This window comes from Etheostoma cragini, chromosome 15, assembly GCF_013103735.1.
Source record: "Etheostoma cragini isolate CJK2018 chromosome 15, CSU_Ecrag_1.0, whole genome shotgun sequence".
Classification (NCBI taxonomy): Eukaryota; Metazoa; Chordata; class Actinopteri; order Perciformes; family Percidae; genus Etheostoma; species Etheostoma cragini.
Window position 1 is genome coordinate 4,157,770 of NC_048421.1, and position 13,371 is coordinate 4,171,140.

The following is a 13,371-nucleotide window of genomic DNA, read 5'->3' on the forward strand; positions in this document are numbered from 1 at the left end:
AGTGTTTGGATTTGAGCTGTATTGTGTAAAATTAGGCAGTGCTGTTCAATAGTATCATAGCTCTGTGAGGCTTTGCTCATGCACTGTGGTGCTTAGAGCTGAACGCTGTACTGCACCAATAGAGTAATGTTCAGTAAGCCTAACCCTAAAACAAAACAGGGACTTTGAGGACAAAGCAGGAGATATTTCATATTTCTGTTATTGCCAAAAAATCCCACAAAAACACGAAAAGAAAAGAAAAACACAAAAACACAAGCTCACTGGTTCCTGATGGTGTAAATCTATAAAAACATCGTTGGAGAAAATCGTGTTTTTGTTAGGGACTGTTGTCAGCCGTGTATCTATTCGCATTAGAGAGCTGTTTTTGGCAGCAGGGCCGTGACAGCAGTGACCCAAAATAATGGTAATGGAGGAAGTATGTCACAGTCACCTTTTCATTTTATAAACCTTGGAATGGTGAGTTGTACTAGCAAAGAGCATATTAGAGGCCTCAACTAAGCGTGGGGCTTATAAAATTGGCAAATAAAGCTGGATTGGCAGGGCACAAGCATGATGAGAGCTTGCATGCACTGGTGCAGAATTACAATGCATTCAGTGTGATAGTGTGCATTGTGTAATGTGCCATTTTATCGTTATCTTTTTTACATTTCCTCTCTGCCAAAGGAAGATCCAAGGTCATTTCTGGGTCAGCTGCTTAACAACAGCTACCAAAAGGAAAAATCATTGAAGGTATTGTGTTGCTTTTAATTTCTCTTTCCCACCTTTAATTCCTTTCTCCAGTCCACACACACATGAAAGAATCACATTCAAACAGCCGAGTCTTCTTTCAAAGCTTTGTAGACCCGTTTCCCTCACAGCGAATGCAGTTTAATGTAGGTTGCTTGGAAACAACCCAGAATTGTGGTACCCAATTGGAGCGTGCGTGTGCTGGATCCAGCAGGTAGGCGGACGGCGACTCTGTTGTGCAAACTCAGGATAATAACACAAAGTGAATTAAAGATCACAGCTGGCACATTAGAGGGCGTAAGAGCAGGGCAGATTGGATCACGTGGAGGAGGGTTGACAGATGAAAGCCTCTGAGACGTAGTGTGTGTGTGTGTGTGTGTGTGTGTGTGTGTGTGTGTGTGTGTGTGTGTGTGTGTGTGTGTGTGTGTGTGCCTGAGTGCAAAAACTGCTTAAATGGCCTCATGAGTACCGAAGGGTGTAATAGTTTTTCGTTGTGTTTTAGCCAGTGTTTGAAGTGCTGGAGGCCGCTGTATTTCTCTGTGGTTTTCTGTCTCTTTGTGTTTAACCTACAGCATCTGTCTGCAGGTGTGTGTGTGTGTGTGGGGTTCTGTTTGTGTGTTTATATTTTAATCTCATTTGTGACATTTAACATTTGTTCACATGTAATGAAACACTCTCAGAGGCCGCATTTAATGCCACAGCATATTGCTCAAGGTTTGAAACCAATATCAGCCTGCTCTACTGGGACCTGCTGCATAATGCATCCTCTCTCAGAGCTGAGTTAGCTAATTAACAGAAACATCGAGTCGGCTAATTAGAAGTGTGCAAAAGAACGATTTCTCAACCCTCAGAGGACAGAAAATACTAAAAGTCAGAGAGGAGTTAAAGTCATAGCAGGATATATAATGAATGATTTATGTTAAAAGGGGCGAGGGAGAAAAGAAGAGGGGACAGGTTCAAAGTAAGACAAAAAGAGAGTCTGTGTAAAAGAGATGAATATTTGATTTGTGTTACCTTTGGACAGAGCCTGGCTAATTGTTTCCACTCTTTATGCTAAGGTAAGCTAAGCTAACCAGTTAACTGCTTCATTTGTGTTGCACAGTCAGGAGAGTGGTACTAAATCTCATCTGATTCTAGGCGAGAAAACAAATGACAATGGTTTCCAAAATGTAACAGTATTGCTTTAGAGATAGGAAGTTTAAGGTGGTATTTCAAAATTAAAGAGTCAGTTATTTTATGTTGGCCCTCTGTACATGACTGCTGTGTAGCACTGCCATAATCAGCCAGTCTGCATTGATCCAGGCAGACTAAAAGATCATTTGGCACTATATTGTGATTCCCTTTCTCTTAACTATGGGTCACGTAGACACAGGTCACTCCAACCGCAACATGCCAGTCCTCATACGTCTGTTTGGATTGCAGTGACCGCATGATTAACCACAACCAATCTTCCCTGGAACAAACAGGAAAAAAAAGGGGCAGAAATGTCTCAAACTCTGAATATCTACCCCATTAACAGAAGACTAGGAGAAGAATACAAAGAGGTCTTCAAGGGAATGAGATGTAAGTAACACAGGGATTTTGGGAGCAGTGAGTTGTTCAATAATGTATTGATTTTCTTAGTGAGCACTTCTTTTTTTGAGTATTTGATGTAAATGATTATCTCACAGTTTTTTGTTTTTTTGGCTTAATAAGTAAGGTGTGAATGTATGTATGAGTGCCTGTCCCTCTGTCAATTTACCTGTCTGTCTGTCACTATGAACAATCCTCACTGAGATAACACACACGCACTCAGAACACACATCAAAAAACAATACAGAAATTACAACCTTTCTCATCTTTACAGTTTGAACACTTTGAGTGACTTCACACTACTCAATAGTTTCTTTAAAGAAAAGATGTAGATTTTATGTAATATGCCAAATTTTTACGTCGGGTAAACAAAACTCAGACACTAAAATCAGCAGTTTGCTTCAATATAGTGTTTTGGCTCTAGTAATTTATAGAATTACTGGAAAAAAACTAAAGGTACATAACAGTAACAAAGAGTAGCGTGATTAATCCTGCCTCTCTCCAGCATCATGGAGCACGTTTTCTTCATCACATTGGATGTCTGCATCATCTCTAAACACTAATGAATGTGGTGTTTCCATTGCTTTCACCTGCATTACTTTCTGAAAAACAGTAAGAACGCAGTTTTACTATAGTAAAGATATAGTGTATAGCTGTGTATGTAACCTCAGACATCCTACCTGGACATGTTGGTATCTTTGCTCTTATCTCAGTGAGGGTTGGTCATAGTGTTTGCTGCACTGAGCCTGTTTTGAGATGTGTGTTAAGAGTTGTGTTGCTTGGAATGAGTTTTGCAGGAGAGGTGAACTGTTTACTTCAGTTGACTGTTGGTAGTGTAGACTGCACTTAGAGTTTTGCACATGTGACTTCAATTGTGCCCAGTGTTGTTTAGCAATCGGAAAAAAACTGTAATCAGTGGAGTGTTTACTCTTCTGAGTGTTTGGTTGTGTGTACGTATGTGTGTGTGTGTGTGTGTGTGTGTCTCTCTCTCTCTCTCTCTATGAAAAACTGTGCCCATCAACCACATTGTTGATCTATCTTTTCCTTAGGTACAGAGTAGAGTTGCATGTACTGGGTGATTAAGGTCAAGATGAAAAAGGAAAACTGCTTTCTTTTAGAGATTCATTAAAGTAGTACATTGTTCCATGTGAGCATCTAGTTTACTAGAGTGATAAAGGATGCAGAAATTTACTCAACAAATTCTCCCCTATGTTTACAGTAAACTTAAGAGGCCAAATCAGGTGTTTAACGGCTGCTGAATGTCTTTAAAAGAGTAAATACGTTGTAGGCGGATACGTTGGATATAGTCTACAGACTTTGATGATCTTCTGACGTGACATTTCTGGTGGATGTAATCTCGCCACAACTGTTTGATTGTTTGTCATTAAACTGCTTGGACATTAACCCTCTGAGTTCTAAGGATATTTTAGCTATTGTCTTGAATTTGCATGCAACTGATCCCGTGTGTTTCACATCAAAATGTTCAGGACAAACTCAGCTTTCTGTATAGCGAAGCCCAAAAGAGTTCCGGAGCAATGTATAAAGAGATTAGTTGGCCCTGACTCAGAACTATTTCTCAAATCTCTCTTGAAAACATACCCACACTTTGTTTGCATTGTTTTGGTGCTTGGAAAGAGTTTTCAAAAGTCGTTGTAAGTCTATCTGAATAAAATTGTAAATAAATGTCAAAAATTAAATTTTGGAGTATCCTTTGTGGAGGAGTGTTGTCAAGCATCGCTGGGACTCGCCGGTGCGTCTTTTGTCCTCAGAGGGTTAATGTCTCCCGCTTCAAAGTAATACTTCTTATTCATCTGTTGTTTTTCTTATTGCGTCTACTCCTCTAAGTATGTATGAGTGGAATGCAATGATCAGAACATTTTTCATCATGATAGTGTTTGAAGGATTGGCAGGGCTCCAAGGATTGTCTGGATTTTAAATGTCTCTCTCTCTCTCTCTCTCTCTCTCTCTGTTACTACCTCTCTTTCCACTAGCATGATACGACAGAACCTGGGTCGATCCACTCGCTCCATCTATCTGGTTCTGGCGTGTCTGTCTCTTGCTCTCCACCTCCTCCTGGCATTTTTTTGTCTATCTGTCCTCCAGACAGTCTGTGTCCCTCCTACCCCCTCCTCTTACTCCATTCCACAAACAGATACTCAGCAGCGCCAGTCCATCTCACACTTCTCTTCAGGTGTCTCCTCTTCACATAAACTGCCATCAACCTCCCACAATGAGGAGCAACACAAACTCAATGTCAACACCTTGCACCGCAAAGCGAAAGACTCAATCAGTGATGCCACTGAGAGGGAAAAGAAACTGATTGGAGCTGGAAAAGGGATTCAAAAGGTCAAAGGGCGTTCTAAGCTAGAGGCGTTGTTCAAGCATCCGCTGTACAACCTGCCACGTCCAGAGCTGCAGGACAATGATTGGCTGCTGAGGGTGAAGACAAATGATTCAAGTGATAGAGGAAGTGAGGAAGAGGAGAGCAAAGATGCCAACGATGATGACAGTCAGTGGTAGGTGAAACACAACAAGAAAGGAATAATATATCAAACAACAACAGGCCTGGAAAAAAGCATGTACACTGTTATTCTGTATTACAGTGAATATCCTTTAGATTATGCAATAACATTGTTTTTTGAATTATTAGGTTGAGTTCCAAGTCTTCCACACATCTTACCAAAATGTGAATATTTAAGGTTTTGGCTTGCTTTACAGATGAGATCATAAGCCTCTTTTTACCCATCTTAGTGGCATGGCTTTGTGGATGGATGTCAGTTTGTGATTATGGACATTCCACCACTGGATTGTCATGACATTTGGCCAAACATTCAACTTTGGTGAACACCTGAATGCTTAGCAGGTCTGAACATTTAAGTGCCCAACATTTTGTTATATAACTGCAAAATGGCATTCCCATAGCTTGCTAACACACTAAATAAGATGGAAGACAGTACTTTGTTGTATGTGCTACTTAAAAAAAGTTAGTATTAAAACATGCTGAACTAAAAGGGTGGTCCACATTTTAGCATTTTCATTGTTAGCATGTTTGTTTGCTAATGTTAGCATTTAACTTATGTATTGATGTGCTCAGAAATAGTCTCAGAAAGCAAGCATGACTACGGAACAACATACTGTATTACTGTTGTCCCACAGTTTCATTAAAAATTGCAAAGCTATGTATTATGTGTTGCTTCAGTTGTTAAAGTGTTGCTTTTTATAGAACATTCTTCACTTTACAACACCTACAGCTTGTTCCATATCTCCTAGTCATCCTGAAACAAACTCTGTAAACTTCAGCTTGACTGTGACCTTAACTGGCCAGTTGTGCCTATTTATCACCTCCACTTCCTCCCCCAAAGGCAGAGTGCCAGTGAAGAGGAAGACTACGACAAAATCACTTTGACGAGCGATGTGGAGAGCCACCCTGCCTGGCTACGGTTCCACCTGGGCATCACTCGCTGGGACCTGTACAACAGGAAGGATCCCAATCTGGCCCAGCTGACTCACTATTTGGCAACGCAACGTGTCCTCGGTGCTGGTGAGCAAATGAGGGAGACGGGGCTGACAGTGGACAGATAGAAGAAAAGACAGAGCCAGGGAAGTCAACCAGACACAAAATGGTGATGTTAGATGAGGGTGCACACACAGTGAAGAAGGGGAAGGATTACCAGTTCTGTAAATTAGATTTCATTTCTCTCTCTATAATCCTTCTGTTCCTAAAAATCCTTCCTGAAGTGTCAGTCAGAGAGAATTGCTTGTCACTGGCACACAAAATGCTACAGACAATAATTCTTGAAATAGTACCCATGTTCTGCCAAAACCTGCACCTGTACTTGTGTGAAAGCACTTCATTTAGTGATTAACAGATTGAAGATCTGAATCTGTTTTCGCCACCATATTTAAATGCGATTGAGAAGGATTTGAAACAAAGCAGACTGAGGAGCCAGTTTTTATAAGTGGTGTCTTACTGGATTTAACATGCATACTAGTTAAATTAGATTGTTTTAGACTATAACTCCTGTTTCATTTGATTTTCAGTTCCACTATTCCCACGTTTAGCTTGGTTTTACACATTTTGTTGCCTAGGTGGGTCCAATGCAGCCGAGATAAAACACGGCACTTCAAACAGTACACTTCAGAGCTCAACATTGCTCAATACCCTCAAATTTCATTTAGAAACTGACCTTATCTCAACCCTGAACTGTCCTACAATATATACTCATCTTTATATACTTAACTGTATTTATAAGTGCTAAGGTTTGATTTAAGTAAGGTCTTTCAGATACCTCTTGATGCAATTACACAGTCACAACCAGGCTGCTCTCTCATTTCAACTCTAACCCCTTTATACAAACATGCTCCTGAGCCAGTGGCAACACAGTAAAGACCAAAATCTTCACTCTGTGAATACAGTAAACTGTGCCAAAGTTCATATTTAAAACAGCGAGGATTACACTTTTAGAAACGCATACACACATTCACACAAAGTTACACATGTCACAAAGCATATTTACTCAGAACAAAAAAACATGGGGATTCAGCTCATGGTTTTATGACCCACATATTCTTTCAATCCCAACATGAAAGTTTGAAAATTGTGGTAAAGCAAAATAAGAGGTGGCGTGTGTTTTGTACCAAACATTTATAGTGTGTGTGCATTGTGAATATCTGTATTACATTTAATGTGTGCGGATTCACCCGGGTTTAAGAGGCTGTTTGTGATGTTGGTGTAGTGCAACACCCTCACACACATAATACCAAGTCAAGGTTAAGAAAAAGGCATTTTAGAAAATACAGATAATCTTGATTTTGCACCTTTTTTTTGTTGTAGGCTCAAAAAAATAATACTCCCACAACTTTACATTAACCATACCCACACACACACACACACACTGACCCGAGTGCCTGCGTCCCCCACAGACACACACACATAGGCATATGATTACCCTTGCATTAACACATACATACATTTTGTGTTTAATCATCCCAGACGTCCGTCTGCAGCATCCCGCACAATGAATAATGCATTGAGACGGTGCAGATTAGGCACTAATCTCAGCTACAGGCTGACTTTTCTTTTATGTTTAACACGCACCACAGTGAATATATCATTAAACATTTAAGTTCAGATTCCTTTAATCAAAGTTATAAACAGGTATTATGAATAAATATGAGATGATTTGATTTACATCTCAGGATTTATATCTTTTGAATTATTTACTGGACTTGCTCCTAGAAGCATAAACATGCACCAACCTATGCAGTCTCATCTTCTGAATGTCTGCCCCGTTGTGTGAGTTGAGGATGAGTTGGCGTTAGCCTTATTTTTGGATAAGAGACTCCAAATGTAGTTCTGTGTCTAATTTAAAGATCTCAATGTTGCAAAAAGGAAACGAGTTGACAATATTTGAAGCTAGCTAATGACACACTAAGTTCATTGTTTATGTGTTGCTGGGGTATAACTGCCACCAAACATTTACCAAAGAGCCATTCAAGAAGACAATTCAGATGTTTTTACATGAAGAAAATGCATTATGGTACAACTACAGCTATTAAAAATGCATCCATGGAACTGATTAAATCAATTACGTATATTACGTATAATTAAGTATAAATATATCATGCATATTGCAGTAATGTAACCCTGCAAATCCTAACCCAAATGAAGGGTCTAGTAACAGTTTGTGGTTTACCTATATAATAGGCCACCATGTCCATGTAGAGACACAGGTTTACTGCACTGCATTAAATATATACAGAGTGCAGTACTCAAATAACCCTTACATGTACTGTATCTTTGAAAAATAATCTAATATGTTATGCATATCTTTCAGTTCAGAAGACAGGAGGCACCCAGCTCAAACTGCTCTTATCGTTCCCAAACTACGGAAAAGCTCTGCTGAAACCCATGAGGTAAGACTCCACTGTCCTGATACTGACAACTGGACTATATGTGGCAGTGTTTGCGTTGCTCCGGTTCAGTTGAATCACAACTTGAGGTCACATTTTTATGAAACAACGCAACACACATGAGACCAGCATATAGCCTCATGCATTCTTGTGATTTTGTTGCACAGACAATCCAGAGACGCCGAGACGGATGCAAACCTCTTCTACTTCTCAGACTTTGAAAGACACAATGCAGAGATTGCTGCCTTTCACCTTGACAGGTACAGCCTTTACACTCTGTCAGCAGGCAGCAGGGGTCCTGCTGGGTAGACAGAGCATTCTGTATCCACCAAAGCACTGGTGCAACTCTGAGTTTACTCCTTCATGAAGCTAGTGTACAGCTCGTAGCATCGGGATGCGTGTAAAGTGTAAATTGAAAAGAATTTTGGTGTTTTGCTCTTCTACTTCTAACTCATTCCGTTTTCCAGCTCAGTCCTTCATTTTTCTCTCTGTCCTTACTCCTTTGTCTTTATCTTTCTTTTTTTTCAGATTGTTGGGCTTTAACAGGATCCCTCCAGTGGTTGGTCGACTCATTAATGTCACCTCGGAGATTCGAGAGATTACCACTGAGAAAAGGCTGTCAAGGACCTTCTTCACTTCCCCTGGTATGTGTGGCCATGCATTTAGGACAGTATGTATCCATGCCTACACCCACCCGCAATACTTAGTAACACCAAGCTTTACTAGCATACTAGTGTGGACTTGACTCACATAACTTGGACTCGGGTCAGACTTGATTCACAAATTTGCTGAATTGAGACTCAACTTGATACAGTCAAGCAACATATGGAACTCACCTTAGACTTTATCACCAATGACATATGACAATGACAATGATACATGGACTTTAGCCTTTTGACTTGAAAATACTTGATACCTTCCCCCAAGCCCAAAGATGTAAGTATTTTCAATCAATTCATTTTCATTACTAATATTCATATTTGTTTTTTTGCATCATAGGGCCACAAGATAACACAAAAAGCACAACCCTACTGGGGAATAAAACTGATGCATTTGTAAGCAACTGTAATGTTAACACCATCTCTTTCACACACACACACACACTCACACACACCTACACACACACACACACACACACACACACACACACACACACACACACACACACACACACACACACACACACACACACACACACACACAAACACACGACTTGGAACTTGACTGTCTTAACTTTGAATTTGACTTGGTATTTGAGAACAAAGACTTGAAACTTATTTTGTGACTTGATCCCAACTCTCCACACTCCAGTGGGGAACGTGTGCTTTTATGGCCAGTGTGAGTACTACTGTTCATCCGAGCACCCTGTGTGCGGTCAGCCACATGCGCTGGAGGTTTCCCTGGCCGCCATGCTGCCTGACCTCGCCATAGCTCCCCGCAGATCCTGGAGGTCACCATGGAGACGCTCCTACAGCCGCTCCAAACTAGCAAAGTGGGTAAACTCTCTGATATGACGTTAAAAGCCACGTCATAGCTACCTGCATTTATGCATTTCTCCACTTAGTGGTGGACAGAATATTGGAAACACATCTGTCTGTTTTAAATGTTATGTACTTTAATGTTTCTATCTTGTTGATGTTGGAGTGTAAAGTGCTAATAGTTTAATCATTTTCAGGTAAATCATTCTATTCAGAGGTTGTACCAGAATAGGTTTCTGTGGTTGAATGTTTTTAATATTTTTTGTTGTACTGCATATTGCTGCAGCTCCTCTTTTCACCCTGGGTGTTGAGCTCTCTGTTTTAGCTACAGAGTGAGACATCTCACTTCTGTTCTATCTTTCTTGGGAGTTGCACGCGTGCAGTAGCTAGTTAGGGACTACTAACCAGTCAGAAGCAGGGCGCGCCACGCTAGCAGCTTATCGGGCATTATAATGTGTGTCACAAAGGAGCAGTTTGTGAACAGTGTTTTCTCTGGAAGATGATGAGTCCATTTGGGGTGGACTTTGGGCTTTTTTTCACAAAAATATATATAACACAATAAAGGAAAGGGGAAAAGCCAAAAACATAATATGAGTACTTTAATATAAAGATGAGTGTGTGTATTATCCTGAGTCTTCACTGCTCCCTGGTGGTCAAGATAAAGAACTGCAACACAACATTAAATTTGTGGCTAACACACAAGTTAGTTTAATTAATAAAGATGGCAATACTATCAGTCATCATTAGTGTAATTATTGCAAACAATCAGAGTACTGTCAGTACTTTCTTACGCTCCCCTGTGGAATAAAACATTGTTACAAGCCCATATGCAAATTTTAGATGTGGGCATATTTTTCTCAGAGGCCTCTGGATCACAACAAATCAAATGTGAATTACGTTAAAATAGAATTTTAGCTGGAGAAAACCAATAGATCAGTCCACAGTAGTAGAGTCCTCCTGTTTACTGTAAGAACATTATGCACAGAGTACAATCACTGTCCAAGGTTCTGATCGTGGGACCCCTGGGTCGGGTTGCAGGAGCTTTCCGAGGTGCTCAGACTGATATGCAGGATTTGATCTAACTCATTTAGTGATAAGGTTAACTGTGTCATTTTTGGGCACTATTCTGACATTTTGTCTTATTTTTGGGGCGGCTGTGGCTCAGGAGGTAGAGAGAGTCGTACTTTAATCACAAGGTTTGTGGATTGATCCCTGGCTCCTCCTGTCCTGTCCACATGTTAAAGTGTCCTTGAGCAAGACACTGAATCCAAGCGCTTGTATGTATGAATGTGTGCATAAATGAGTGAATTAGAGGCAAATTGTAAAGTTTTTGTGTGGTTAGGTAGAAAGGCGCTATATAAATGAAGTCCATTTATCATTTATATCAGGCTGTGGCTCCGTAACCAACCTGAGCTTATTTGAATGGTCAGTTCCACCAAAAAGACCCTGACCCCTGAATATATAGTCAGTATCTTCACCCAAATAACTTGTAAACTCTTTCAAACTAAACAACAAAGTGACAGAAGGCAATCAGAAAGTCTCACACAGGTTGAATACATTCCACTAAGAGGAATTTTAGTTAGCATGGGCCGTATTAGCCACCATGGCTGAGGCAAGAAGAATAAAAAAGGCAAGAAATTCATTTTTACATAACAAAAGGAACAAAAAATAATCCTTACTTTCAAACTAAAATGATATCTTATAAATCAATGTATTGGCCGATTGGTATCCATTTTCTTCTACCTTGTTTCCAGGTGGGAGAAGGACCCGGCCTACTGTGACACAGTGAAACAGACGCCTCCTTACAACCACGGCACCAGACTGCTGGGTGTCATAGACATGGCTGTACTGGACTTCCTCATGAGTCAGTCTCTATATTTTAAACTCCACCCGGTAGTCAATTTGCTTAATGGGGGGCTTATAGGCAGTGTAATGGGGGTCAATGACCTCTACTGTATGTGTTGCCATAGTGTCATTATGTTTTTATGTGTCTTTTTGCAATTTCTACAAATATGTCTCTCACATTGCCTAAATAAACATGAATGTTTTTTCATTCAAAGGCAACATGGACAGACATCACTATGAGACTTTTGAGAACTTTGGCAATGACACTTTTCTGCTGCATCTGGACAACGGACGGGCGTGAGTACCATGATCATCAGCAGCTGATAATGGTCAGCTGCTGATAATGCTCAACCGTTTTCATTTATACTTTCTTACGGCTGAAATGTTGTTGATAATATTTTCCAGGTTTGGGAGACACTCTCGGGATGAGCCCTCTATTCTCACTCCTTTGAAACAGTGTTGCAGGTAAAACAAAAGACAATGAGGTTTTAAAAATAAAGAATGGGCAGAGATGGGGACTCGAGTTTGAGACTCTGACTTTCTATACCACACTAGAATGGCTTGAAACATGATAACCAAGTTAAAGAGTCCATTGTAGAACTTCAGACATTACCACAAAGTAATGAAATACATGTGGCAGGGCACCTTTAAAAAACAGAACCAACCAGGCTCAAACAAAAGAAGCGCTGAATGCTTAATAAGAGTTTGCATCTCTGAGGATGGGTGAAATCAATTGTGAGAAAGTACCCACGACCATGTCATTCAAGAGTGGATAAAGTTGCAAGGTGCAGTTAACATTTAATTTAATAAATATTGACATATATGCAAATGAAGGACCCAGAGAGGCGTGAGGAAACCTAAACGCTTTTGCAAAACTCTGGATTATTTGGGTGTCAACATTTCATTGATTTGGCTCTTCACTCGCTCACTTTGTAGGATCCGTTGCTCCACCCTCCTGCGCTTGCGTCTCCTGTCCCTCCCTGCCTTCCGTCTGAGTGATGTCATGCGGGAGTCCTTGGTCCAGGATCCTCTGGCAGGCGTGGCCCCCCTCCTCTCTGAACCGCACCTCTATGCTTTGGACCGGCGTCTTGAAACCATCCTACAGGCGGTGCAGGCCTGTCAGGAACACCACACAGATGTTATTCACAACGACTTGGAAGGCTACGACCAAGATATGATCAACAGCCTGACTGAGGAAAAAATCTGATAAAGTCTGCATATGAATGCATGATGTCGTTAAGGTCAAAGCTGGTGAATCCAACAAAAACAAAACGTTTCAGATCTAGCCTCAACTACAATACACCAACAAATAGAAAACACTTTGTTACAACGTCATACCGTAGTTCTCAGGGAGAAGTGTATCTGTGATCTCAAAACAAATTTCATATTTCTCGTCTTTATCTTTTGATGAAGGAAAACACGTTTTATCCTAGTAGCTCAAAATTGATCAGAAATTACAGAAATTAAATGCAATTTTTTTTTTGTTCTTCCTCCTCCTTGTACCCCTATATTTAAAGTACTGTACCCTGCATTTCACAAACTTGTCCTTTGTCTCTCTGGTACTGTAATCCTTGTTCTTTGTTGATATGAACCTGCAACCAGTCAAAATCTATTGCCCAGTCAGTACTCTCCTCTTACATTGTCTCTTCCGTTCGTTCTCAGACTTTCTCCTTCCCACCTTTAACAACCTGTTGGCTCTCTGAATGGGCTTATATTGGTTATGTCACATCATTTTCAAACAAGTGAAATCAATTTTGAGTGGTTGGGTTTAATCAATGACATGTGTTCTCTATTTGTATTTGACCAGTATGGATGTGCATTAGAGTGCCAAATATGT

General features: G+C 40.4%; 1 protein-coding gene across 1 annotated transcript; it reads left to right on the forward strand.

Annotated features, from left to right (window-relative positions):
* Window positions 1-2,155: 2,155 nt before the first annotated feature.
* LOC117958640 (extracellular serine/threonine protein kinase FAM20C-like) lies at window positions 2,156-12,742 on the forward strand. The gene is made up of 11 exons (XM_034895141.1): window positions 2,156-2,289; window positions 4,290-4,814; window positions 5,661-5,839; window positions 8,136-8,214; window positions 8,379-8,471; window positions 8,740-8,855; window positions 9,523-9,703; window positions 11,444-11,553; window positions 11,750-11,831; window positions 11,940-11,999; window positions 12,471-12,742. The coding sequence occupies exons 2-11, from the start codon at window positions 4,291-4,293 to the stop codon at window positions 12,739-12,741; spliced, it is 1,695 nt and encodes a 564-aa protein (XP_034751032.1). The 5' UTR covers window positions 2,156-2,289; window position 4,290; the 3' UTR covers window position 12,742.
* Window positions 12,743-13,371: the final 629 nt, after the last annotated feature.